Source organism: Lonchura striata, chromosome 20 (genome assembly GCF_050655825.1).
Source record: "Lonchura striata isolate lonStrDom1 chromosome 20, ASM5065582v1, whole genome shotgun sequence".
NCBI classification, from domain to species: domain Eukaryota; kingdom Metazoa; phylum Chordata; class Aves; order Passeriformes; family Estrildidae; genus Lonchura; species Lonchura striata.
The window spans coordinates 7,751,624-7,779,018 of record NC_140722.1 but is presented as its reverse complement, the minus strand read 5'-3'; the positions used below and the strand labels follow the sequence as shown (position 1 = coordinate 7,779,018).

The window sequence follows — 27,395 nt, the reverse complement described above, 5'->3', positions numbered from 1 at the left end:
GTGCCCCGACTCGCCGGACGTCCCAAGCCCTGGCTCCGCATAATCCTGCACACAATGCCGTCCCCTGCGTCCACTTTTTGCACCGAGATGAGGAGCGGGCGGTTGTCACCGCGTGTGGCCGGCATTCAGCGTGTGACCGGACTCCCCACTGCAGCTGAGACCCCGCCGCGGGCTGGCCCCGTAGATTCCCCCGGCCCCGGTTTGTTCCTGCATAGCCGCAAGAGCGCGGCGGCAGGACCAGAGCCGGGATCGTGCCCGAGGGTGCCCCGGTCCGCGGCAGGGTGGGGCAGCCGCAACTCCGGAGCTGTAATTAGCTGTAATTAGCGGCCGCGGCTCCGGACAGGGCGGGGGCAGAGCGCGGCCCCCTCCCGTCCCGTTGGAGCACGGTCCCAGTTCGGCGGCGGCTGTGGGACCGGCCGGGCGTGGCGGAGCGGTCCGGTCCCGTCGAGTCGAGCCGAGCTGGGCCGAAGGGGGCCGAACCGAGGCGACCGGAGCGCGGCCGAGCCGATCCGCCCGGGCTGGAGGCAGCCCTGCGGCCGCGGGGGCGGCGCGGCGGGCGGTGCCGCGGGCACTAGGACCCCGGTCAGCGCCCGGCGGGGCCGCGCTCAGCGACCGCCGGGGCCGGAGCCACTTGTGGCGACGACGGGGCCATGAGCGGGCGGTTCACCGTCACCGGCGGCGGGGGTGAGCGCCGGGGGCAAGGGGGGGCCCGGGGAGGCTCCGGAGGCGGGACACGGTGCGCGACGAGGATCCGCGGGGCAGGACAGGGTCCGCGGGGAGGGTCCGCGAGGAGGGCCGGGCCATCGGGGGGTGCGGAGCTGCGGTCGGAGCTGGCCCCTCGGAGGCAGTGCAGACCCCCGGAGTAGGGATGGCACGGAGCTGCGAGATCCGGGAGATGGGAGGTGCAGAGCAGGGAGTGGGGCTCAGCCGCCCGCCCAGGCAGCACTCCTCGTCTCAGACTCTTCCCCGCGGCCTCCGCTCTTCAGGGAGCTCCCCTGTTCCGTCCCCATACCGGGGGCTGTTGGAGTGAGGCCCTGCTGCTGCCGGAGCGGCGGCGGGATGGAGCGGGGTTACAGCTGTGGGTCGGCTGCGGGTGCGAGGTCACATACTGCTCCCTAGGGAGCTATGGTGGAGGGTGGCTGCTGCCCAGCCGGGAGAGGGTAAGCTGTAGCCAGCCCTCAGATGCAGCAGTGCCCACTGGGCTGCTATAGGCACAGGCACTGGAGGCGGCAGCCATCGCCCCGCGGTGCCCAGGGGACGTGGCGGTGGGGCTTTGCTGTCACCGGAGCTGTATCGATCCCAGAAAACCGGCCGACGGCAGCACCGGAGCTGTGCTGCCGGAGCTGTGACCTTGCACCCTCGGCGAAGGGCGCGGGTGGGAGGCGCGAGCAGCCGGACAGACACCACGACACCAGGCTGGGCTGTGCCTCTGTCAGTGGGCTCTGGCCTTTGGGGCCCTGTCTAGGATCACACTGGCGTGGGTGATGTAGGGCTGCATCCAGTGGCAAGGGGATGCAGGGCCACTTGTCACTTTATGGCAGCTGGGCCAGCTGGGCCTGGCCTGTGGGCTGTGTTGGAGTGGAGCGGATCATGATGAGCCAGGCTGTGGCTGAATTCTGGGGCCCTCCAGGAACAGCTCTTAGGTTTGGCAGCCTTTTTGCTGGTGGGGAGCTGCAGGGAGCTGGGGTGGGCATGCTGAGTGGCCGTGGTGGGAGCAAGGGACACGTCCTTTAGCTGAGTTGTGACCTTGTTCCCTCCCAGAGGACAGCCAGTGGCTGGTCCTGCTGGAGGTGCCCTGTCTTGTGGGATGGTCACGCCAGTGGCAGGGTGGCTACTTAGAGCTTGGCAGCATTCAGGGATTCCTCACATCCCACATTTCTCCACAGCACTGGGACCATGGATGCTGCCTCCCGGGGGGATGAATGGGAGGGGGTGCATGGGGCTGGTGGTTCCAGGACTGGCAGGGCTGCGGATGGCAGGCAGGAGCTCTGGACAGGAGTGGTCCCGGGAGTCGTTGGGCTCGGCCCTGGGCTCGGTGTTGCCTGGCCCCGTGTCAGTGTCATGCGTGGGGGACAGAGTGACGGAGATCCCGGGGACCTCGGAGCAGTGCGGGAGCGAAGGCTGCAGCCGGCCGTGGTGCCGGTGCGGTGCGGGAACCCCCGGGCCAGCTGGACGGTCCCTGCTCGTCCGTGAGCTGGCGCCGTGCTGAGGGCGCCTTGTGGCTCCCGGGGCCGCCCTTTGGGAAGGCACTGCCCGGGAGCGGCCCCAGGCGGGTGGCGCTGAGGAGGGACCTCAGCCCCCGGCGGCGGCGGCGGCGGCAAAGGACCGGCCGGTGCCGGGCGGGGCAGGGTACGGACAGGGCGCCGCCGCGGGGGCCTCGGGGCCGGGCGCGGGTCACTGCAGGAGAACGGCCTGATGCAGGGCTTGGTCCGGGTAGTGGGATCCGTGCGGACGGGGGCGGAGGCGGACAGGGCTGCGCGGGGTCTTGGCGAGGTCCGTGCGGGTCCGTGCGGGTCCGTGCGGGTCCGTGCGGGCGGGGGCGGACAGGGCTGCGCGGCGCCGCCAGGGGGCGGTAACGGGCCGGGAGGGCTCCGGTGGGGGTGTGCCCCTCCCGGCCCCGCCCCGGGGCTCGCCGGTGCCGCTGTCCCGCGGGGACCCGGTCCCACCGCCAGCGCGGCGCGGGCCGGGCCCCGCGGGACCGCGGATCCATGTGCTCCACCTGGGACCCACCCTGGGGCTGGCACTCTCCCGGGGGCTGCGCGTGGGGCGGCTGCCCCCGTGCCCGGTGCGCTGCCCGTGGGGCAGCCGCCCTGGCCCGAGAGGGCACCGGAACATCCATCCCCACCGCGCAGCCCCTCCGTGTCCCGGGCGCTCGGGCTCGGCGTCAGTAGCCATGGGAACCAACCAGTTAAGGAGCCTCTCGTTGCCATGGAAACCGGTCCCGGTGTCACCCTTGCCGTGGCTCTCGGTGCTGAGGGGGTTCAGCAGCTCTCTCGCCCCCCTGGGGTCACGGGGCTGTGGGCCATAAGTCATGGACAGGGTTCTGTGGGGCAGTCGTGTGAGGCTGGCCCCGGGTGGGAGGGGAGGCCTGAGGGGGCTTGGGTAGAATAGGGACCCCAGCAGCCCTGGCTGCATCCCCCTGCAGGGCCCCTGCCGAGAAGAGCTGGGGCACAAGGGAGGGGCAGGACCCCCACCTGGGGCACCGAGCACAGAGGGTACATGTGAGGGACAGGGGGTGCTGAGGAGGCTCCCCCAGCCCTCCCATCTCCTCCAGCCCCCTCGCAGACACTCAGGTCAGGTTTGTGAAGACTGGGTGCCCTTGGGGTATCATTAGATGAGCCAAGGGTGTGCAGCAGCTAGAGGCCCGTGATGTGGGGGGGTGGGATGCTGCCAGGGGGCTGGAGCAGCCAAAGCCCCATCTGCTGCCTGCAGTAGCTTTCCCAAAGAGTCTCCATGCCACTGAACACACCACAGGTGCTTCAGTGGGGTGCCAAGAGTGGAGGTCCTTGCACGGGCTGTGTGGCTGAGGGAGGGCTGCCATGTGGGACACAGGACACTTCAGTGCCTCATCAGCTGATCCTGCACCCAAACCCTTCTGGCAGCGGCTGGCAAGTGGCCATGAAGCTGTTCCTCGGCCATCACTGGGCCCTCTGGCCCTGGCTCAGCAGTGGCTGCCTGGAATCCCCAGGGTACTGCAACTGGCACAGGGCTGCCTGGGGGCTCCTCAGCTGCGTCTCCAGGAGCAGGGCCTGGTGGGAGGAGGCTGCCTCTGCTGCTAATCCCTGTGCCAGGCTGCCCAGCTGCCCACTGCCATGGCCCTGCTGCTGGCAAGACATCTGGGCAAGGGCAGCTGGGGATGCTGCGCCAGCTGCACACTGTGCTGGGCTCGCGTGACGCAGGAGCTCACAGCCCTGCCCCATGGCTCTGCCAGCCCTGCCCCACTGCTGCCCTTCTGCTCTCAGCCTCAGGCAGCTGCAGTGGCTCCCATGGCTCCCCACCCAGCCCCACGGGATGCTGTACCTCCCTCCATGGTGTCAAGTCCCAGCTGGTGCCCGTGTCAGCTCTGGGTTCTGCTTTTGCCCCATGCTGGTGGCAGGGCCTTGACCTGTCTGGATGGAGATGAACAAGAGCACTGCATCCTGCCAAGGCGCTGCGGGATGTGTTGCCCCTGGGCTCATGGGGCTGTCAGGACAGCGTGGTGAGGGCACACTGTGATGCAAAACCCCTGCTACGACATTTGGCTGGCATCACTGCACTTCTGTCCTGCTGCACCTCCATCGTCTTGCGGTCTCTCCTGCCCCAGCTCTTCTTTTTCCTGGGAGCTGCTTGTCCTCATGCCTCAAGCCCTCAGTGTGGGGTGTCCCATCTTGGCAGGATGTCGATGGGCAGGCTGTTGACAGTGCCCAGGGATCACAGCAGTGCAATGTGCTGACCAGCATCTCCTCAGCACAGCCGCCCTCACTGCCCGGGTGGCACACTGCCAGGCTGCCCGCTCCCTGCCCTCAGGAGGTTTCCCAGTGACTCCAGCACGCGTCTCGCTCCTGGGAGGTTTGACCGCTGCTGGTAATAGGACAGGCAAGGGCTGTGTGGCCAGCGGCCAGGATTCTGGCCCTGGGAACATCTGTGAGAACCATTCCCCCCACCCAGGCTCTGTGCAGAGGGCTCTGGGACATTCTCAGGAGTCTCTGCAGGGGTACAGGACATTTTGCAGGGATACTTCTTGGCTTGGCCACTCTCCGTCGTCATTCCTGGGCAGGCTCTTGCAGTTAAGTGGGGCACTGATGCTCTGCCTGGCCTGGTGCCAGCATCCTGCCTGCTACTCAGACTCAGGGGCCACTTGCAGTTGAGCCCCCACTCCATGGCCAGGGAAAAGTGTCGGTCTTCCTCTTTCCCCACGCCCTTATGCTGCCTGCAGCATGACTGCAGGCAATGCAAGGGCATGGATGATGCCCAAACTGTGCCAGACCTCTCTCCTTTCGACACACCAGATACACCAGTCATGGGCATTTTGGCCGGGTTTAAGGCCAGTGCTCTGCTGGGGGATCAAGCTCCCTCAGTCTCCTCTGCCTCAGAGACACTCTCAGTTTGTCCCCACATGCTGATGGGACCCGGTGCACAGGATAAGCCAATGCAGTCTTGATAGCGTAGCCCCCTGTGCTGCCGTCAAATCCCAACCCCTGAAATGGAGCCATAATCCAGGGATTAGGGGATTAATGGTCTTTCACGTGCTCCCTCCCCCGCATCTGTTTTAGTAGGAAAATCCCTCTTGTGCCGAGCCCACGCGCTGTGGCCTCCTGCAAAAAACCACCCTCTGGTGCTTGGCACTCACCATGGCTGGCTGGACCCTGGCCTGCTGCCCTCCTGGCCAGCCACAGGCTCCTTAGGGGGCATTGGGGGTGCCCTCTGACTTCCCAGGCCATCATGGGACGGTGGTTTTGCCCACTACATCCTTTCTGAAACCCCTTCCTTCCAGTCCCAGCCCTTGGGAGTGGGCCAGCCCCTTGCTCCAGCACTGGCTGCTGCTCAGGGCTGAGGGATGCAGGAGTGAGGGGTTGGTGCTGCTGCAGCTGGACCGGGGCAGCCCCGTGTGATGACTGCCACACAGCGTCCTGGGTAGGGGGTGGCCATGCTGAGTTGCCCACCCTGAACTGCCCATCTTCCCTGCAGCCCTCCTGTGCCACCTGCCATGGAGCTGGGGCTGTGCTGCTGCAGCTCCCCAGGGATGCTAGGTCCCGGGCTGCAGCCATGGGGCAGGGATCAGTGCTGCCTGCCAGGCTGGGGTGAGGGGTCTGAGCCTCTCTCCCGGCCACGAGGTCAGGCTGGGGAGCATCCGCGCTGCGGAGCAGCTGGCTCCGCACCAGGAGAAAGTAAACAATTAATTACAGCCGTCAAGAAGTAACGGAGGCCAGCGGGCTGTCATGATCTCAGACTGTGCTGGAGGAGATGCCGGGAGCTGCAGCCAGCTCCGGTTGGGGGATCCTCCTGGATTAAGTGCATGAGAAAACAGGGGGCTTCAGGCAGCCCTGCAGGGTCCCTCTACAACCCCAGCTCAAGAGTGGCCTGTGCCCTGGCCCTGTGGGTGACAGCTGCAAGAGCTGTGGCCCCGTAGATGGCACAGGGCCTGGGGATTTGGCCCCATTGCATCCCTTCACCAGGTCTGAGAAGGTTGTTATGGGTGTGATCTTGGCCCTCTGGTCACCAGGGGAGGTGACATCAAGCTTGATCCCCTGTGCAGGCAGCGTTCCCTGTGCTACAGGTCAGCTGGGCAGAGCAGGGTCAGTCACCTCTGCTGTCTCCCCAGCCCCACTGTGGGGTGGTCTGGACGTTCCCCCCTCCCCGGGTGCCCTGGGTCGTCCTACTACTGGGGCAGGAGTCTCCATCCACGGCCAAGGCCCCGATGCCCGCAGAGGGCTCCCCTGCATGACGTGGTGCTGCCCACCCGGGAGCCGCCCCCACCTGGGAACCACCCGTCGTGGGGCAAGGGCCTCGCAGGCAGGGGCTGCCTTCATCCCGGGCCTCAGCTGCCTCTGAGGTGTCCGTCCCGCAGGCAGAGGTTCTGCCCCTCTGTGCACCCCGAGTGTGTTCCAGGTCCCGAGGCTGCGTCGGGCTCTGGTGCGGGCTCCGGTGCGGGGTGCGGGCGCTGGCGGCGGATGCGGGGCCGGTGCGGGGTGCGGGGGCTGGAGGCGGGGTTCGGGGCCGGGGCGGGTGCAGGGTCGGTGCGGTTGCGGGGCCGTCCCGTCTCGTCCCGCCCGCTCCAGGCGGGCCCGCAGCGCTGCCCTAGTTCCCCCCCACGCCTGGCGCAGCCGGGAGGCGGCCCCGCTCTGCTCGCTGCTCTTTGTGCCCCCCCGCGCCGCCGAGCCCCCCCCTCCCCGCCGCGGCGGGGGCAATGCCTCCCGCATACGTGATGAAGCGGGCGGCCGGGCTGGGCTCCGCCGGCAGCAGCCGTGAGCCGTGAGCCCGGGCGCCTCCGCACTGCAGCCCCCTCCCACCGGCGCGGGGGGCGGCGCGGGGACGCGGCTGCTGCGGAGCGAGAGCTCCAGCTCCGGCGGCAGCGAGCGGCCGCGGCACCGGCGCCATGCTGAACAACCTGACCGACTGCGAGGACGGCGACGGCGGCGCCAGCCAAGGTGAGGCACCGGCATCGGCACCGACGAGCGGGACGGCCCGGGGCGGCCGCCCCCGCCGGGCGCGGGGCAGAAGCGGCGCGGAGCCGGGGGCAGCGGGGGCGGAGGGTGCCGTGCCGCGGGGCGAGCGGGAGGCAGCGACACCGGCCGCGACGGCGGCTCTCGGCCGGCGGCCCCGCGGGGCTGCGGCGGGCGGTGCGGGGATGCTCCCGCTCCCGGCGCCTCCGCGCAGCCCCGGCCGCACTCCCGCCGCTGCGGCAGCCCCGGGAAGCGGCGGTGCGGCCGAGCCGTGCGGGGCTCACCGAGGAGGCTTCTCCGGGGCGGGGGCTGCTTGCTGTGCTCCGAGCGACCCTGCGGGGCTGGCCCCGCCGCTTCCCGGACAGCCCTTGCCAGTCGCCGCACCAGTCCCACTGCCGCCCGCCCGGGATCCCCGCAAAGGTCCCCGCATCCAACTGCCGGCCCCCCACCCCTGCCTCCCGCATCTCCGCTGCAGCCCCCCCCCAGCCCTCCCCGCTGCCGCCCCCCATCTCCGGCTGCCGCCCCCCCATCTCTCTATATCGCCTCTCTCACCCCCGCTGCCCTCCCCCCCCATTCCTCTCCTCTGCCGCCCCCCATCTCCGGCAGCCGCCTCCCCATCCCGGGCAGCCGCCCCCCGCTCCCTTCTCCGCTCCCGCCCCCCACTCCCTGCCCTCCCCCGTCCCCCGCCGCAGGGGCCGCCGCTGTCCGCGGTGCTGAAGTGGCCGCCCGGGCCCTGCTCCGGGGCCGCAGGAGCCGTTCGTCCCGGGGCCGAGCCCAGCCGAGGCGAAGCGAGCCCAGCTGATCCAAAGTGAGCCCTGTCGAGCCGGTCCGGTCCGGTCCAGTCCGCGCCGTGCCCCGTCCCGCTGCAGCCCTGGCGCAGGGCCGCTGTCCTCCCCGGCTCGGGGCCGCTCGGCCCCGCAGCAGCCCCGCCACTGCTGGCGCTTTGGCCTCAGCCCCTCCCGGCACCCGGCACTACCGAGCTGTGTGAGGGTCCCCGTTCCTCACGGAGCCGCGTCCAGCACCAGGCAGCCGGGCAGCACAGGCCCCGTGCTTGCGGGTGTTCCTGCCGGGCACAGGGGTGGGCTGCAGCCAGGGGGATGCAGTGTGTGCACAGGAGGACTTGCACTGCCCCTCTGACCCGCCCAGACACCGCCAAGTCTCCTCTCCAGGTCCCCTCGTGGGGTCTGCCAAAGCCCCAGCCGGGAGCACACGGCTGGCTATGGCAGTGATTGTGGGGGTCCTGGCTGCCCACAGTGGGGCCCTGGGCACAGCCACAGACAAGCTCTAAGTATTCCTCTGTTCTGCCGACCCTGGTCTGTTTATTTGCATGTTTATTTGCGGCTCTGCTCAAGGTCAGGACTGGCAGGAGACTTTTGGGGGCACCTTGCCGGGCTGAGGTTGTCGCACTGGCCCCCAGCCGTGCCCTTCCCTGGGCGCTTGCCCTCCCCTTGCCCTCTGCAGCACCAGGATCTCTCCCACTCACTGATTTCCATCACGGCAGTGCCAGCGGCGTGGCAGCAGGCTGTGCAGCCATGCTGGGGTCTGGCAGGAGGGCTGGACACAGTGCCACTACAGATGGACCAGGCAGACTGTCCCTGGAGCGGAGCCTGGCGAGATGGTGCCCTGTGGGACAGCAGGTGAAGGGCTGGAGGAAGCAGGGGCCTGGGGGACTTGGGGGAGCAGGGATTGTCTGTAGGAAAGGACTCAGCAGAGCTCCCCACACCTGTGACAAGAGTGGTTGCAGCAGGAGGGTGGGTTGTCCCCCCATGCCAAGGGTCAGCGGAACTCCCATTGTGAGGTCTGTCTGCAGGGACCATGGAAAACTCGTTGGGTAGCAAAGCTGCCAGTGGGCCCCCTCCACATGTCCTGGCTGCTCCAGTGCTGGCTTTCCAGCAACTTGCCAAGCCCAGCACAACCACTAAAGCCCTGGGTGCCACTTAGGCCTTATTTGTCAGAAAGGTCAGCAGCATCCCTGCTCAGGTCGTGCTCTGGACAGCATGTGCGAGCTGCATGACAGTGACTGAAGGGCTCCAGCCCCAGCAACCCAACAAGGGCTGGACCAGTGCAGACCCTCTGGGTAGATGGTGGGAGCAGGGAGCAGGCAGGGCTGCTGCCTGCAGTGGCCAGGCTGGCACCTTGCACTGCTCTGGTTGGGGTGTTGGGATGTCAGCCGCAGCCCCACTGCAGGGTGCCGTGCTGACACCCAGCCCGGGGACACGGGGGAGCCTGGAGAGCCCAGATCCAGGACCAGGAGCTTTGATGGAACTTGTGTCCACGGCCATTTCTGAGGCAGGGCTTGCACTGTCAGAGAATCAGGGAAGCTGTTTAAATGCAGCCGGCCAAAACGCCTGTGCTGGAAATCCTGCGCTGCAGGGCCGGCTGATCAAAGGGAGGATAATCCTGGGTTTAGGAAGGAAGAGGATAGGTCTGAAGTAGCAGTTGGTCCAATTTGGGTCAGGCTGTGAAGGAATCCAGCCCAAAAGGCCAGTGGGTGTGCTTGCTGGCTGGAGGGGGAAAATGCAGCCCTGGGATGGGGGAAGCATCCTACTCCACCATCCCACCCCTGACCCTCACCCCTGCTCCCCTGACATGCTGCAGCTGGTGCTGGCTCTGCTGTGACACTGCCAGCACGAGCCAGCACTGCTCTGATCATCAGTGGTCTCTGCCTCAGTGGGGCTGCAAGGGCTGTGTGGCCTCTCCAAGGGTCGCCCTCCCCAGAGCAGCTCTCAGACACTCCTGTGCAGGGTAGAAGGAAGCTGGGTGGGCACAGAGATGCCACTGCTATAAGAATACCTTGGCCATCCCCATCTGCCTTAGACACCCCCGGCCAACAGCCCAGGGCCAGGCAGTGTGTGTACAGCCAAGTCCCCTTGATAGCCGGAGGTGACAGAACAGCAGCGTGGCCTCCCTGGCCAGCAGCTCCTGCAAAACGGCAGCAGCTGGGGACATCAGCCAGGGCCACGTGCTCGTCCATGTGCTCGCTGGCCTGCTGGGGTCACCCTGGGGTGCCCCTTGCTGCAGGCAGAGCCCCGGGAGTCCAGGTGTCCTGTGGCAAAAGTCAAGGTGTCCTGTGTACCTCCAGGGGAGTGCCAGGGCATCCCTAGTGCCATGAGCAGCCATCGCACTGCTGCTGCCCCTGGGGCTGAGGGGATTGGCGTGGGGGTGGCACGGGGGATTCCGGAGCTGTCAGCAGCCCTGTGCAGGAGCACAGATGGAGGCGCAGAGGGCTCTGAGGTCGGGGCTTCCTGCCACGGGCCCCCTCACCCACTGCACCTCCCGGCAGTGCCGCAGCCCTCGTGCCCGATGTCCCTGGCTGGGGCTCCCTGTGCTCTGGATGCTGCGGAGGGGACGGGCCGGCCGTGGTCGGGTAGCAGCCTTGGCAGCAGCTCTGCTTAATTAGCCCGTGGTGGGGGGGGGTGGCTGCTGGGGCTACCCCAGCCAGTTCTCAGTGCCCTGCGCCGTGTAAAGCGATTAGCGAGGATTTGGAATAAGGAACATGACGCTTCCCAACCCAATTTAGGGCTAAGTAAAAAGCCATTAGAAGATCAAATTGTGGTTGGTGCTGCTGTCTGAGCGCTGCCTTGGGGGGCTCCGGGGGTGCTGTGACGGTCCTTCGGCGCTGCCGCCTTTGCTCTGGGCTGCCCCGGGCAGACAGGTTGGTGGAAGCCCTGCTGAGAGTGGGGCTGCGCGGTGCCCACGGCGGGGCTGCGGGTTCCTGCCAGCGATCCCGCTGCCAGCCCTTCCAGCCGCCGCAGCAAATTAAAAGGCCGATTCGTGTTGAGTGATCCCTTGGGAGGGGGGCGGCTGAGCGCCGGGATCGAAGCCTGGCACGGCTCGTCTCGGCTCGGCTCTGCTCTGCTCTGCTCAGCTCATACTGTCTTTCCTGGCTCGGCTGCTGCCTTGGGGCTGCTAGCCCGGTGCAGCGCTCCGGCCCTGCTCTGCTGTGTCCTGGCTGCACTGGCGGAGCAGGGCAGGGGCAGCCCTGTGGGCGTTGCTGGGACTGGCTGTCCCACGTGTCCCCAGGGCCGGGAGGCAGCGCCCCGTTTGTGCCGCCGGGCAGGGCTGGCCGTGGCAGTGGCAGGTGAGGGCCGGGGGCATTGCTCCTGCCTGCCCTGGCTGCCCCTGACTTCAGACCACGGCTCTGAGGCGGCTGCCGGGGAGAGGCTGCACCAGCCCCGCTGCGGCAAAATGGTCTCCGTCAGGAGCAGGAGCAGAAGCGGGAGCGCTTTGTCACCTGGGACCCTGCGCCCTGGTGCTTAACTCCTTCCAGTCTGTGGGGCTGCAGCGACGTGGGAGACCGAGAGTCTCCCCGAGCCGTGCTGCATCCTCATGCTCAGCAGCCCGGGGCCTCTCCCAGTGCTGCTCCTCGCAGCAGCATCGCCGGGCGAGGGGCGAGGGGCTCCTGCGCCACGGGCCAGCCCCAGCAGCCTGGGCGATGCCAGCACGGGCCGTGGCCCCGGCGTGAGGAGAGAGCGCTGGCCAGAGGCGGGGGAGGAGGGACTGCGAGCCGTGGGTGCTGTTGTGGTGCCGTGGCTTGGAGCTTGGGCACCCCGGGGTGCTGCTGGCGCCTGTCGTGTGGAGCCGAGCAGGGCAGTCCCGCGGGGTCGGGGTGGGCTGGGGCCGGGGGTCCGGCCGCGCCGTCGGTGGGGCGCCGGTGGGCCGGAGCGCGGGTGCCACGCGGGGCCAGCGTCCGGCTCCAGCGCCGTTACATAAGAGCGGGAGCCGAGGCGGCCGTGGCTCGCCGTTGCCATGGAAACCTGCACGGTGATGTCGTCGGTTGGGTACCAGGCGGTGAGGCGAGGCCCCCGCGGGCTCCGTTCTCCCGGAGGGGTCCCAGAGCCTTGCCACGTTTCGAGCACGTCTCGCTGCCAAGCCGCGCGTGTCCCCCGGTGCCACCCAGCCCCAAGGGGGAGGTGAGCTCCAGCCACCCCTGCTCCTGCACCCTTGTGTCACCACACTGGGGATGGTCACAGCATCAGCCTGGGGGGGTGTCCTGTCAGCGTGGTGGATGTTTCACATCAGTGTGGTCCCCAGAGCTGGTGCAGGTGGGCAAGAGCCGTGGTGAGTGGGTGGTTGCCAGCTCACACCATTGCTGTTACCTAATGACACCAGGGTTCAGTGGGCTTTAGACCAAACACAGAGCGAGGAGCGCATGAGGTTCGTGATGAGACCTGTTGTGGGAGATACAGGGCAGGCACATGCCATGGTGCAACCTAAGCTGCTGGGTGTGTCTGAGGGGACTCTGGAGAGAAGCCTGTGGGCCAGGGTGTCCCAGTGCCACTGCCACGACCACTCCTGCACAAGAGGAGCCTGTGAGCTGTGCCTCAGTGTTTGGCTGTGCCCTTAGGGACACTGCTGCCCCACTGCCCCATGCTGGAGGAGCCCAGGGATGGTGGGAGTTTGGGACCAGCCCACAGGTCTGTGTCACCTGTAGCATCTGAGGCTTCACCTCCTGGTCAGCCAGGAGCACCCTGTCTGCCAGGGAATTGCAGATGGTGAATCACTGCTGCACGCGGGCTTCCAGGATCCCAAATATGAGTCAACTGACAGGAGAATGGCAGTCCTCAAAGGACCAGGATGCTCCAAATGGTTGCAGGGTTTATCTTGTGGCTGCCTCCATGAGTGGGTGACTACACTGCTAGGCCACCATCCCTCTGCCCTGGGGCCCTCATGGGCTTCATGCTGATGGATGTTGGAGGCAGCAGTTCTCTCTCTGGTCCCAAGGTGTGGAGCTGATCTTTGACCCTGCCCATGTGGGCAACCTGCCCAGCAGTGCGGTGGCCAGTGGCAGTGTGACTGCTCTGGCTGCAGGGCTGTGGTGGTGGGATGGGTGTGTGGCAGGGGACCTCTCTCTCCCCACTGGGGCTGGGGACTAGCCTAACTGCCCAGGTTTCCCTGTGCTGTGGGTGCCTCCTCAGCTGCTCTGCCCAGGGTTGTGTCCTTTGGCTCCTGGCCCCCATGCCCTGGTCCCTCTCTGCTCTGGCCCTTCTCTTGGAGCCATGCTGCTCCGGCAGCACCATCCTCACTGCTGCTCCATTTCCATCTTGATTTATTTCTGCTGCTCTGCAGCTCAGCTGTTTTCATCGCTATTAAGCCAACTCCAGGTTTCTTCTGCACTAGGTCATTAATGCAGTGAGTAGCTGTGGCCCCTGTCCTGGTAGATCCACGGGCCTCGTAGTGCTGTGGGTGGCTCCACTGCCCCGGGCACTATCTGCTCTCAATGATACCATCTCTTGCCCTGTGGCCCCCACTGCTGTGGTGCATGTCTGGGAGGAGAACCAGACACCTGGCCAGTCGCCCCACTTCCAGGCACTGTGCCGGGACCATTCCCTGCGTGCTGATGCTGAGCAGCTGTCCAGATCCTGCCCTGCAGACGCAGGGCTGAGGGCAGTCCCAGAGCGCTCACCCGCAGGCACCTGTGAGTTATGGCTGCCGTGCATGGCGCCCGAGGGCTCCCTCCGGCTCCACTCTGCTTGCCTCACTGCGTGGATGCGCTCCGGCGGCTCCACGTGTCAGCACGGCCGGGCAGGGCAGCGTGTGGCTCCCGGGGATGGCAGCCCCTGCCCGTGTGTGGTGGGGAGGTGGTGCTGGGGGTGGGATGCTGGCCTGGCATGGCCTGTGCTGGGTCTGGGCACGAGCCCTGGCAGCTCTCCTGCAGGAGCCACGGGCAGCCGTGAGCCCTCACAGCGGTGACCCTGTGGGGTGGATGTTCTGCAGGTGTGGGTGGGGCAGGGGCTGCCTGACTGACTCCGTGGTGTCTCTGCAGGCGATGGCAATCCCAAGGAGAGCAGCCCCTTCATTAACAGCACGGACCTGGAGAAGGGCAAGGAGTACGATGGCAAGAACATGGCCCTCTTCGAGGTAGGGCATGCAGGCAGTGGGGCAAGGGGAGGGAGCTGAGCTAAGCAGCTGTCCCACAGCACCCAGCCTGCACCCCAGGCACTGGGACGTGCCAGAGCCCCAGGCCAGGGTTGCCACACTGCCAAAGCCATTCCTGGAGGGGCTGGCAGTGGGGTAGCATCTGGTGAGGTCTCCTGGGGTTGGCTGGGGTCCCAAAGAGCTGTCCTCACAGCTCGGGATCTGCTCTCCACAGGAGGAGATGGACACAAGCCCTATGGTCTCGTCCTTGCTGAGTGGACTGGCCAATTACACCAACCTGCCACAGGGCAGCCGGGAGCATGAGGAGGCTGAGAACAATGATGGAGGCAAGAAGAAGCCAGTGCAGGTGAGGACTTAGGGAGGAGGTAACCTTCCCTTCCTCTCCAGCCCTTGCCTGTGTAGTGCCAGGCCATAGACTGCCATGGGAACAGGGGACCCCTCAGCCTCAGCCGGGGCAGTTGTACCCTGAGTTCCTGGCTGCTTTGTGGGAGGACTGGGACCTCTTGCTCCTCTCCAGCCAGGCCCCTGTGCTCTGATAACTGCTGTTCCCTCAACAGGCCCCACGGATGGGCACCTTCATGGGTGTCTACCTGCCCTGCCTTCAGAACATCTTTGGAGTCATCCTCTTCCTGCGTCTCACCTGGGTGGTGGGGATCGCTGGCATCATGGAGTCATTCTGCATGGTCTTCCTCTGCTGCTCCTGCGTGAGTTTAGGAGCTGTATAAGCCTTCACTGGCCTTGCCCATGGCCTGGGGTCACCAGTCTGGCTGGCTGCACTATGGAGAGGTGCACTAGCTGCCAGCCCACCATGCCCTGCCCCAGCTTCTGCCCCTGCCCTAGCTCCTGCCCCACTTAGAGCAAGGAGAAGCCTTCAGCTTCCCAAAGGAATCAGCAGTGGAATGGTGCTTAAATGGTGACCCAGATCACAGCTACCATAGGGGGATGTGCCGGGGGTCCCCTGCTCTGGTACCATGCAGAAAGCCACCGTGCCAGGACAGTCACCCCAGGGCAGAGGCTGGGAGGGCTGGCCTTGTCCAGTGTCCTGGGCAGCCTGAGCCACCCCACGCTGCCAACCCCTCCAAGGGCTCAGCTCTCTCAGCTGTGCTGCCAGCTGACAGCCCTGCCTGTCCATCCACACATGCACCTATCCATTCATCCTCCCTGGGCATCCCTGCCCTGTGGCACATCTCAGCGTGACCCCGGGAAGCCCCATGTCCTAGCATGGCCCCAGCTCTCCCTTCCACTGCCCTGTCCCTCTGCCCAGCTCCTGAACACGCCGTGTTTCTTCCCGCAGACCATGCTGACGGCCATTTCCATGAGTGCGATCGCCACCAACGGTGTGGTGCCAGGTAGAGCCAAGCCCACGTCCGTGCGTGTGCCGCGTGTGCGGGCAGCTGCTCCCTGCCGGGTGGGGTGGCTGCAGGGGCTTTTCCCAGAGAGCATCCCCGGGGCCGCCAGCCGCTCCCCGGCCTTCTGCCACCAGCCCGCGCGGGATCCCCACGGCCCGGGGGAGCGCGGAGCTGGAGCCGCCACCCGTCCCCAAAGCCGCGAGGTGCAGATGGCAGCGAGAGCCGCCAGCCGCGGCTCCTCCCTCCGCCAGACTGGCGAGGCCGCGGGGAGCCGGGAGGCGCCCGGCAGGAGGATGGGAGCAGGGCGTGCCGAGTGCCGCGGGCTGGGCGATGGGATGGGCTCTCCCACCGCCGGACACGGGCTCGCTGCTGTGCGTGGGCTCTGCCCCGCAGGAGGCACCGTGGGGTCTGGCCGGTGGGTGCCCTGGCTGCCTCCCCCAGAACATGCCAGCCCTGCAGAGCCCCGGGGAGCCGTGAGCTGCGCCAGGCTGGGCGCAGCACTGACAGCTCAACGCGGGGTGTAATTAAAGCTATTTATCATCCTGCTGCCGCAGCGGGACCATCGATCCTGGCGGCCCAGCTCTAAGGGCTCCTCTGGGAGGATGGAGCAGGGTATGGCCCAGGTCCCTGGGGCTCCAGCTCCTGTCTGGTGTCCAGGGAACACCTGTGCCATTGGTCATTGCACCTGGCTGCTGGGCTGCTGGGGAATGACTGCCAGTGTGGTCACTCCTGCTGCTCTGCATCTTGCTCAGTGCTGGAGCAGGGCCCATGGCTATCCCGGCTCCAGCCTGCCCTCTGGGATACCTGGCAGGGCTGAGGGTGTCACTGGGGTCTGGCTGGGACCAACTTTTGCTCTCTCTGACAGCGGGTGGCTCCTACTACATGATCTCACGCTCCCTGGGACCTGAGTTTGGTGGGGCCGTGGGGCTCTGCTTCTACCTGGGCACCACCTTTGCCGGTGCCATGTACATCCTGGGCACCATCGAAATCCTGCTGGTAAGTACCTGGTGCTTGCCTTGTGCAGTGCCATGGGCTCAGCTCTTGGCAGGGCAGGGGGCCTGAAGGACCCTTCCCCTGGGGCCCCTCTGCAGGCTGTTAGCCAGGTGGTGATGCCATGACTCTTTCCCAGGCCTACATCTTCCCAGCCATGGCCATCTTCAAGGCAGAGGATGCCAGCGGGGAGGCGGCCGCGATGCTCAACAACATGCGTGTGTATGGCACCTGCGTGCTGACCTGCATGGCCACTGTGGTCTTCGTGGGTGTCAAGTATGTCAACAAATTTGCCCTGGTCTTCCTGGGCTGTGTCATCCTCTCCATCCTTGCCATCTATGCTGGTGTCATCAAATCGGCCTTTGACCCACCAAGCTTCCCGTGAGTACGGGGTCCTGCAGGGATGCAGCAGGGCTGGGGCATGCAAATGCTGAGTGCTGAGTGCCCGTGTCCCCCCAGGATCTGCCTCCTGGGCAACAGGACCCTCTCACGCCACGGCTTCGACCTCTGCACCAAGATGGTGGTGGAGGGGAACGAGACAGTTGGCTCCAAGCTCTGGGAGCTTTTCTGCACCTCCCGCTTCCTCAATGCGACCTGCGATGAGTACTTCAGCATGAACAACGTCACTGAGATCGAGGGCATCCCCGGCGCTGCCAGCGGCCTCATCCAAGGTGAGCACATGCCAGCCGAGGCATGGGAGCATGGGCGTGGGCATGAAGGCATGGGAATGGAAGCATGGAGAAGGAAGTGCATGGGAGCTGTGGTGGGGCAGTGGCTGTGCCTGCTGGGCAGCTCTGCCAACAGGGCTGGTGGAGGTGTGCTGTGGGAGGCCTCCTAAGCATGGCTCCTTAGCCATGTCAGGTATTGTGGGGGCAAACAGGGCTGGGTCCAGGTGAGAAAACATGTGGGAGATCCCTGCTGGGGGCTGCTCTGAGGCACAGTGAGCTCTGCTAATGCTGTGCCAGGCAGTAGGACAGACTCCTGCACTGGGTGACAGAGCAGGGTGCTGCAGCCACCTGCACGCAGTCTGTGTCAGCCAGTGGGGTGGCTCAGAATGATGCCCAAGGGCTGGGGAGGAATAAATCCTCTGCTTCCTCTTGGCCTTTGGAAAGGCTGGTATTGATTTGAGGTTTTGAGAGAAGTGATCACCCCTTGGGGCCATTTAGCTACTGTGGCTACAGCCCTGCTGGGAGAGTGGCCAGGACCACAGAAAGATGGGTGAATTTGCTGGGAGGAGCCACTTGTGACCTGTTTTTCTGGAGATGCTGGTATATCTGCTAGGTGCTCATGCTCAGCAGTGGGTGGCAGAGGCTGATCCTCTGTGCCACATTCAGAGGGTGTCTGCAGACCCCCATGCTGGAGTGGTTGTTGAAACTCAGGAAAGTAGCAGAGCCAAGAGCAATATCAGTCCTTCCTGATGGCTGCGGGGCTGCCCCAGCCATCCTGCCGTGGTGTCTGCGTGGACACAGGCATGGGAGGTCAGACTTAGCCAAGCACGTGGTGCTCAGGGCTGCAGCTGTGACCGTGATTAGTGGAGTGCAGTCACAGGGTGTTTGTGAGCCTCCCGATGATGTTGCACTCTGAGGTGTTCTGGGTGAGATAAGGAGTTCCTGGCTGCTGGGTGGAACCTGCTCCTGTTGGTGATGCTGCTGCTGTCGGGGAGGGGGTGCAGACCCCCACTCACCCAGCTGGTCTCTCAGGGCAACAGGCAGCAAACGCTCCTGCACTGGGGGAATTGGGACAGAGCCAGGACCCACTCTGGGGTGTCTGGTGACAAGGGTGACCCACCCAGCAGCATCTTAAGACAGGTGGTACAGTTTGACCCTGGCAGAGATGACTGGGGCTTGCTGTGCCCTAGGTGAGGGGTGAGGATGAGACAGGAGAGGCCAATATGGGTTGCCAGCCCCATCTGTCACCTGTGAGCAGCCATGAAGGGGGCTCAGTGCTGGGGGCTGCTGGCTGCTCCTCTCTGCAGCCCCCCAGCAGTGACATGCCAAGGGCAGTCGCCTCTGCCTGCCCTGCCCGGTGCTGGCTGCTCTCCACTGCTCCAGTTTCTCTCTGCAATCTGCGGCCAAAGCAGCACACGGAGGGACGCTAAGCCTGTTACATCAGCCCCGCACTCATAATCCCATCAAAAACATTATCAAGTTACTTTGACACGATCCACTTCCCTTAAACCTGTGTTGATCAGCATTAATTATATTACCCTCTTAATTATTTGCTACTGCAATCCCATGTCAGCTGCTCCAGTATCTTGTGGGGACGCTGCCAGCAGCAGTATGAGCCTGCTCTGGTTGCCCACCTGTGCTGCCATCCTCACCCTCTGGATGCCCGTGTCCCCATCTGCTGCCTGAGCCGGCTGCTCAGTGAGGCTGGGGAAGGGGTGGGAGAACCAGAGACCCCCGGCTCCATCCCTGTGCGGGGGGGATGCTGCGCTGGGTATGGGGCCTTGTGGGCATCTCATGCCGGCGTCACCGCCGGGCTCCTCCCTCCTCACAGAGAACCTCTGGAGCTCATACCTGACCAAGGGCGTGATCGTGGAGAAGCGGGGGCTGCCCTCAGTGAGCTCCCCCGACACCCCAGTGGACATGGACCAGCCCTACGTCTTCAGCGACATGACATCCTACTTCACCCTGCTCGTGGGCATCTACTTCCCCTCTGTCACAGGTGGGAGTGCCGCCGGCCCCGCTCGGTGCGGCGGGCACGGCGGGCACACCGGGCACGTTCCGCCGGGCGTGCTCGGCGGGGCCCCACGCGTGCCACCCCCACGCGGGTGCGGCGGTGACAGCGGCGTCGCGGGGGCGGCCGGCCGCCATCGCCTCCCACGCAGCCGCCCGCGCTCCAGATCTGACGGTGCCGCCCGGTGCGCTGACGTCCCGCCGCCTCGGTATTTTTAGCGCTCCGGGGGCAGAGGAGCCCCCCCCGCCCCAGTCCCGCTGCGGAGCCGAGCGGGGCGCAGCCTCCGGGGCTCCCCTGCAGCTCCGCCGGGGACCAGCCCGGCGGGAGCCCCCGGGTCGCCCCGGGCGTGGCGAGCGCGGGAGGGTCCGGCGCTGCGGGGTCCCCGGCAGCCGCTCGGCCTCCGCTGCCCTCCCTGCCGCTGCGCATCCACCAGCAGGTGCCGGTTTCCCGGTTTCTGCGGGATTCTGTCCCCCGGTGCCGCGGGCCGTGGGGTCCCGCCCCGGCTGCTGCGGCGGCCGGAGCACGGCTCATCCCTCGGGCTGTGCCGAGCCCGCCCGTGCAGCCGTGTCCCTGCGTGACCTCCTGCCCTCCCAGAGCCACGTCGGGGCTGGACCCTGTCCCTGCCCCTGCGGCAGCCACCGTCCCTGCCTGAGCTAATTAAGGGCTAATGAGACAAGGCACTTGAGAGCTTTTGAGCCTAATCCTTGAGTGGCCTCAGACTGCGGTTTGGGGTAGGGGGGGAAGTGCTGGGGGGGGGATGAGAAGAGCAGGCTGGGTACCCCAAGCAGCAGCAGCGCCTTCTCCGCTGCCCATCATGGCTGCTTCCCATCCTGGCACACACCGAGCCGTGCCCTGCTGTGCCCAGGGCTCACACGGTGCCTGGCAGGAGGGTGTCTGAGACAGGTATGGACTGTAGCTCTGCTCCCCCTGACACCACCCCCTTTTTCCCCAGGCATCATGGCTGGGTCCAACCGCTCTGGAGACCTGCGGGATGCCCAGAAGTCCATCCCCACGGGCACCATCCTGGCCATTGCCACCACTTCTGCCGTCTGTATCCTTCAGGGCTTTCCTGAGCCTGGGCTATGGGGCTGAGAGTGGGTGGGCTCTGCAGGGCAGATCAGCTCTGGTGCTTCACTGGGACAGGGTCCCAGCACCCACTGGCTGGGCAGGCGGGACTCTGCATCCTCCTGGCTATCCTTGACTACCTGGCAGATATCAGCTCTGTTGTCCTCTTTGGAGCATGCATCGAGGGGGTCGTCCTGCGTGACAAGTGAGTGTCCCAAGGCCATGGGGAGAGTCAGTCAGCCCCCCAGAACAGGGTGGGGCAGGGGCAGTCCCAGGGGCAGGCAGAGATGTGGGGAAGGCTACAACCAGGATGCACTGGGCAGACATGGGAGCATTGGGGAGCTCGTGGGTGTCACTGGGCAGGGGGGCTGGAGCTTGTAACAGGCACTGGGGGCTTGTGTGCACCCCAGCTATCCACGTTTGCTGCATTCTTCCCGCTCCGGGGCCGCAGGCAGACACTTGTTTGTCAACAGGCAGGGCTGCCGGTGCTCCTGCCTATCTGGGGCAGCCCTGCTCACCGCACGTGGCAGGTGACACTTCTGGGTCGCCAGCACCAACACAAACAGGTTCCAACTGCATGCATCGTCATTGCTCTCTCTGGCACAGGGACAAGGAGTCCTGTCCCATACCTGCCTTTGTCCTTTGCCATGAAAACGGGTACAGGGATGAGGACAGACCCCTGGCAACCTCTGAGCCTGCTCCATTGCTCCCCCCTTGAGTCAACATCCCAGTTATGTCACATCCCCCCAGAGTGGTGCTGTTGTGAGGGGCTGGGTTGTGCCGCTGTGCTGCTGTTCAGTCATGGGACAGAACCACAGGTGATGCTGATGTCCCGCAGGTTTGGTGAGGCTGTCAACGGGAACCTGGTGGTTGGCACCCTGGCGTGGCCGTCCCCGTGGGTCATTGTCATTGGCTCGTTCTTCTCCACCTGTGGGGCTGGGTTGCAGAGTCTCACCGGAGCCCCCCGCCTCCTGCAGGCCATCTCCAGGGATGGGATCGTACCCTTCCTCAGGGTAGGTGACCCCCGAGTCCGGTGCTTCCCCACCCTGAGCGCCCACTCTGGCTGCAGACCCCACCAGCACGAGTGGGTGGGACCCCACCCTGCCTCTCCCTGCCCCGTCCTGCCGGAGCAGCCCCGCTTCCCTGCCCTCATCCCGCCGGCACCGGCACGGCGGTGGGCGGCCGTGGTGGCTCCAGCTGCGGTATCGGTAGGAGGAGAGTGTCGGGAAAGGTCAGAATTCCCTCCCCCCCGCTGCCGTGCCGCTTCATATTTTATCTGCTCTCTGAAGACGCGTTCCCACAACCTCATCTCTCCAAATCCAACCCGACAGCTCCCCCCAGGGAAGAGCGGGCTAATTTTATCCTCCCTCCTTCTCCTTGCCAGCCCCAGCCCGAGCTCTCTGTCGCGCCGCCCGCACCCTCTAATGCGCCCGGACACGATCCCCCGGCCCCCTCCCCGGGACCCGCAGCCGCAGCAGGGGCCACTGTCCCCTGGCTGTGTGTCCGTCCCTAGTGCAGGCTGCCCGGCTTTGCTGGCTGTGGCCAGGCTGTGAGCTGGGGGCAGAGGGGCTGTGGGGAGAGCCACGGGATTTGCTGGGAACGGGACTGTACTGTCAGCAGGAGCCACCCTGGGACTGCTGCCCTGGCAGATTCCAATGGGACGTGTGCCAGCTCATGGCACCCAGCGTTCCCTGCTCCTGCCAGGAGCTGGGTATATGGGAGGGTCCAGTCTCATCAGGCTGCGCTGGGTACCCTTGCCCAGGGCTACAGGGCAGCGCAGAGCCTGATGTGCCACTCTCCCCCTGCTTCCAGGTCTTTGGCCATGGCAAAGCCAACGGGGAGCCGACATGGGCCCTGCTGCTCACAGCCTGCATCTGCGAGATCGGGATCCTGATCGCCTCCCTGGACGAGGTGGCTCCCATCCTCTCCATGTAGGCAGCGTGCTGTCGACCCGCACCTTCACAAGCAGCGGGTGGCGTGTGTGGGTCTCTGCTCCTCGGGGGGAGGGAGGAGCACACCTGCTGCCCTGGCCCCTGCCTGGGAAGAGGAGACCCTGCAGGAACTCCGGGGTCACATCTTGGCCAGCATTGAGGCTTGGTTTGTCCACGGCATTGCTTCTCTGTCCATCAGCAGGGCCTGCTCCCACATTGGCCTCCCCAGGGACAGGAGGTTTGGAGAATTCAGTCCCACACAGTGCACCCACTCAGCCCCCTGCTCTCTCCTGCAGGTTCTTCCTCATGTGCTACATGTTTGTCAACCTGGCGTGTGCGGTGCAAACGCTGCTGCGGACGCCCAACTGGCGGCCCCGCTTCCGCTACTACCACTGGTGAGCCGGGCTGGATGGGGCAGCACAGGGACACCCCAGGACACCCCGGTGTGGGGGCCCCAGGGCATGCTGACAGCTTTGTGCCCTCTGCAGGACCCTGTCCTTCTTGGGCATGAGCCTCTGCCTGGCGCTGATGTTCATCTGCTCCTGGTACTACGCACTGGTGGCCATGCTGATCGCTGGCCTCATCTACAAATACATTGAGTACCGCGGGTAAGGGAGGCCACGGCGCCGCAGGTGCTGGCCAGCCCCCATGGCTGCATGGCCTCTCAGCTTGTCCCAGGGTGCCAGCGTGGTGCTCTGTGGCCAGAACCATGGGCATCCCTTATGTGCTGCTGGTTCCTGCAGGGCGGAGAAGGAGTGGGGCGATGGGATCCGGGGCCTGTCCCTGAGTGCAGCCCGCTATGCCCTGCTGCGGTTGGAGGAAGGGCCCCCGCACACCAAAAACTGGAGGTGAGGCTGGGCAGGGAGATGGGGATCTGAGGGTTCTGGGGCAGGGATAAGCTGGGCTCGGGCACTGACTGCAGGACCCTCCTTCCAGGCCGCAGCTGCTGGTCCTGGTCCGTGGGGATCAGGAGCAGAATGTGGTGCACCCGCAGCTCCTGTCCTTCACGTCGCAGCTCAAGGCTGGGAAGGGCCTCACTATCGTGGCCTCTGTGTTAGAAGGGACCTTCCTGGACAACCATCCTCAGGCACAGAGAGCAGAGGAGGTGAGAGCTGCCTGCACTGGGGCAGGCTGTGCCAGGAGTAGGTGCTCCTGGTCCCCACGTCCCCAGGGCTGTTTCTGCCCCATGGCCAGGGCTGGTGGCCCTGGGATGGTCTGGAGGACTTTTGAGTGGCATCAGGCAGAGCCTGAGGACTCCATGCTTCACTGATGCTCACCATACCACAGGGACTTCTGGACTCCTCTTCCCCTCCAAGACCCCAGAGATGCTGGCACCAGCCAAGCACTGGTCCCAGTCTTGGCCAGCTGCTGCAGGGCTTGGCACAGCATGGCACGTCACAGCACAGCACAGTGCCCAGCCAGGGGCTGCCGTGCTGCTGGGCTGAGCAGACTCCTCAGCCTCAACCCTTGCCACAGTCTCTGTGGCCCTGGTGCCAGGCAAGGTGGGAGATGAGCCTTTCCCTGCCAGAGTGAGAGCACTCCCCACCCCCTGCACCCGCGGGGCGGCACATTAATGAGATTAAGCCCTCGGAAGCAAACAGTTTCTCTCCCATGCAGACATGTTATAATTTCTCTGAGTAAATAACTCTAATTGCTGCTCTGCCACCTGTCAGAGCCCTGGCACAAGGACACCCTCCACTCTGCACGGTGCAGAGCTGTGTGCCAGCTCTGTGCACTGCTGGGTATCACCCCCTGGCCCAGAGCCACTGGCATGCCATGGGGCACAGACACCCAGGCACCTTGCGAGGACCTGTACCCCACATCCTGCACCCTGTACCTCATTTGGCCTGGGTTGGGCCACTGCTGGGCCTGGCAGCTGCTGTGCCTGTGATCCATGCCCATCCCCGAGGCCCTGGGATCTCTGACTTCCTTCTCCCCTGCAGTCCATCCGGCGCCTGATGGAAGCGGAGAAGGTGAAGGGCTTTTGTCAGGTGGTGATCTCCTCTAACCTGCGGGATGGCATGTCCCACCTCATCCAGTCCAGCGGGCTGGGCGGGCTGCAGCACAACACAGTGCTGGTGGGCTGGCCCCGCAGCTGGCGCCAGAAGGAGGACCACCAGACCTGGAGGAACTTCATTGGTAGGCACCGTGGAGGGTGGACACTGCCGGGCTTGGGGGGCTGCAAGCTGCCCTGGCTGACGTGGCCCTTCCCCTCCCAGAGTTGGTGCGAGAGACCACAGCTGGGCATCTGGCCTTGCTGGTGGCCAAGAATGTTGCCATGTTTCCGGGCAACCAGGAGCGGTTCTCGGAGGGCCACATCGACGTCTGGTGGATTGTCCACGATGGGGGGATGCTGATGCTGCTGCCCTTCCTCCTGCGGCAGCACAAGGTAGGCTGGAGCCGCGGTGCTGGGCCCTGTGGCACGGGGCTGGGGCCGGGGCTGGGGCCGTCCCCGTCGAGCCGTGCCCAAGCCTCCCCCGTCCCTCGCAGGTGTGGCGTAAGTGCAAGATGCGCATCTTCACGGTGGCACAGATGGATGACAACAGCATCCAGATGAAGAAGGACCTGACCACGTTCCTGTACCACCTGCGCATCACCGCAGAGGTGGAGGTGGTGGAGATGGTGAGTGCTGGGACAGGGCATGTGCTGCAGTCAGGGGTGCTGTGCATGGGAGAGCCAGACAGAGCCTGACGTGGGGCACACAGCACCATGGGGGGACATGCTGGGCCGAGATGGGAGCAGTCGGTACAGCTTACCCTGCTCCAAATTTCTCCTGTTCCCCCCACAGCACGAGAGCGACATCTCTGCCTACACCTATGAGAAGACGCTGGTGATGGAGCAGCGTTCCCAGATCCTCAAACAAATGCACCTCACCAAGAATGAGCGGGAGCGGGAGGTGAGGCTGCAGGACAGGCTGGGTGGGCTCTGACCCCTGTGGTGGCTCTGATGTGAACCTAGCTGCCCTGCAGCTCTGTGTGCTCATCCTGATGGAGAACTGGGCTTCAGACTAGGCTCTGCCCAGCCAAGCCCTCTTGTGCCCAACTCCTTTGGCTGACCTCTCCCACACAGATCCAGAGCATCACGGATGAGTCCCGTGGCTCCATCCGGCGCAAGAACCCGGCCAACACACGCCTGCGCCTGAACGTCCCTGAGGAGCAGGCTGCCGACGGCGAGGAGAAGCCAGAGGAGGAGGTGAGGGGTTGTACCAAGACACTGTCAGGCAGGTAGCTACACCCAGGCCCTGCCCATCATTCACCTCTTTCCTCTGCAGGTCCAACTAATTCATGACAAGAACGCCACCACCTTCTCCAGCAGCTCTCAGTCTCCTGGTGATGAGGTGGAGGCAGCCCCTGAGAAGGTGCATCTCACCTGGACCAAGGAGAAGTCCGTTGCTGAGAAGAACAAGAGCAAGAGCCCTGTCAGCCCTGAGGGCATCAAAGACTTCTTCAGCATGAAGCCGTACGGCCCCCCATGCTGCCACCCTGTCCCACCATGCCCTATGATCCTGGCTGTCCCTGCCTGCCCCAGCCAGGCGGGTGCAGGCAGGGCCCCAGCTGCACGAACTTGATCCTTGCCCTGAGGAGTGGTCAGGCACCCTGGGTGCTCTGAGTGCACCCTTGCAGAGGGGCTGGGGGCAAGTGGGGAGGGATCCTTGTGTAGAACTGTGCTGGCAAGGGATGGGGTGCCCAGGCTGGGTGCGATGTGGGGAGTGGGGGTGCCCACCTAGTGTTCACCACATTTCTCTTCCTCTCTCTCTCTCTCTCCCTCTCTCTCTCTCTTCTCTCCGACCCCATCATGCTCCTGGCAGGGAGTGGGAGAACCTGTAAGTCTGGGTTTGGTTGGGTGCCGGGGCTGGGATGGAGGGAGCTGGGTTGTGCTCATGGGACAGCATGATGGGAGCCATTGGGGTTGCCCCTGTGCAGGAGGGTGGCTCGGTGAGCCGTGGCAGCTGCTGTGCCAGACACTTCACCCGCGTGGCGCGCGGCGGCTCTGGCTGCCAGCCCCGTGCACCGTGCACTGCCCGCACCACACGCTCCTCGTCTGCCCTGCTATGCTGCCAGCAGCTCCCTGCAAGCCTGGGCTCAGGCACCCACTTGTGCTGTCTGCTCCTGCTCACTTCCCCGTGGCCTGGCCTCGGGCAGCCGTGGTTGTCACTGCCCATGGGCTCTGTGCGTGGCCCTGCAGCTCATGGCTACTGCTGCAGGCTCAGAGTCACCAGCGCAGTGCCTGGCAAAGCTTGCTGCACCCCGAGTTTGTGCTGCAGCCCAGCCTGCAGTGCCCGAGGGCAGGAGGCCAGTGTGCCCTGTGGCCCCTGGGGCCTGGCGTGGGCTGGAGCTGACCGTGCCTGTCCCGTGCTCACACGTGCTGTCGCCCACAGGAACCAGTCCAACGTGCGGAGGATGCACACGGCTGTGAGGCTCAATGAGGTGATTGTGAAGAAGTCCCAGGATGCCAAGCTGGTCCTGCTGAACATGCCAGGGCCTCCCCGTAACCGGAAAGGGGATGAGAACTGTATCCTTCCTGTGGGGCCAGTCATCAAAACCCCTCTATGCCAGGGGGACCAGGGGCCATGTCTTCCCCAAAACTGGTGGTCTTTTAGGTGAGTGCCAAGTGGCACAGGTCCGTTCCTGAGCTTGGACCCCCCCATACCTCCTGCTCCTGGCTGGGTCCAGCAGCTGTCATTGGCACCAGCCTGTCCCTCCAGCGCGTGATGGGTGGTGGGACCACATGACATTGCGCCCACACCCATGAGTGCAGTGGCACATGACAGGGGCCTGGGTAGAGGTCTGTGGGGCTCAGCTATCTGCTGGCTCAGTCACCATCCCCATCGCACAGCACCAGCATGGGTGGGCTTCTCTGGCCCCCTGGCTTGGGACTGACCCCAGCAGCTCCTGGCTCTGGTGTGGAGGTGTTCATGCTGCAGGCTCAGCTGGGGCTGGGCTGGGATGGCACAGGGTTGTCCCCATGTTCCCCAAGTGTGAAGTTTGTCCTCCTTGACAACTGTACAGACATGGAGTTCCTGGAGGTGCTGACGGAGCATCTGGACAGAGTGCTCCTGGTGCGTGGTGGGGGCCGGGAGGTCATCACCATCTACTCCTGAAAGACGGCGCGAGAGAGGTTTGTCTGCACACCGAGAGCCCCGCCACCCCTTTGCACCGCGCCCCGGAGGGGAGGAGGGAAGGCCGGATGGCAGCCGGTGCGCAGAACCTTCTCCTGGCTTTGGCCGTGCCCCTGATCTCTCCATTCGAACTGCAGCACCAGATCTTCCGGGAGCATCCAGCACCAGAGCAGCTGTTCCTCATTGCAACACCACAGCACTGCTGTCCTTGTTTATATATAAATATATACAGTGAACCGCG

General features: G+C 65.3%; 1 protein-coding gene across 3 annotated transcripts; it reads left to right on the top strand.

Moving 5' to 3' along the window:
* Window positions 1-536: 536 nt before the first annotated feature.
* Window positions 537-27,395, top strand: SLC12A5 (solute carrier family 12 member 5). 3 transcript variants are annotated; one of them, XM_021540879.4, is made up of 27 exons: window positions 6,934-7,127; window positions 13,909-14,003; window positions 14,236-14,367; window positions 14,579-14,725; window positions 15,316-15,370; window positions 16,236-16,366; window positions 16,500-16,741; window positions 16,820-17,031; window positions 18,860-19,027; window positions 19,992-20,090; window positions 20,252-20,309; window positions 20,943-21,117; window positions 21,917-22,035; window positions 22,332-22,430; window positions 22,524-22,643; window positions 22,779-22,883; window positions 22,972-23,140; window positions 23,979-24,174; window positions 24,255-24,424; window positions 24,526-24,657; window positions 24,824-24,931; window positions 25,105-25,227; window positions 25,307-25,494; window positions 25,844-25,858; window positions 26,414-26,547; window positions 27,045-27,153; window positions 27,292-27,395. In XM_021540879.4, exons 1-26 carry the CDS (start codon window positions 7,076-7,078, stop codon window positions 27,134-27,136), a joined length of 3,336 nt encoding a protein of 1,111 aa, XP_021396554.1. In that variant the 5' UTR covers window positions 6,934-7,075; the 3' UTR covers window positions 27,137-27,153; window positions 27,292-27,395. The 3 variants fall into 3 exon arrangements, with proteins under 3 accessions (XP_021396555.1, XP_021396554.1, XP_085414234.1); XM_021540880.3 differs by lacking the exons at window positions 6,934-7,127; window positions 27,292-27,395 and adding an exon at window positions 537-684 and having other exon boundaries at window positions 27,045-27,284; XM_085558108.1 differs by lacking the exons at window positions 25,844-25,858; window positions 27,292-27,395 and having other exon boundaries at window positions 27,045-27,284.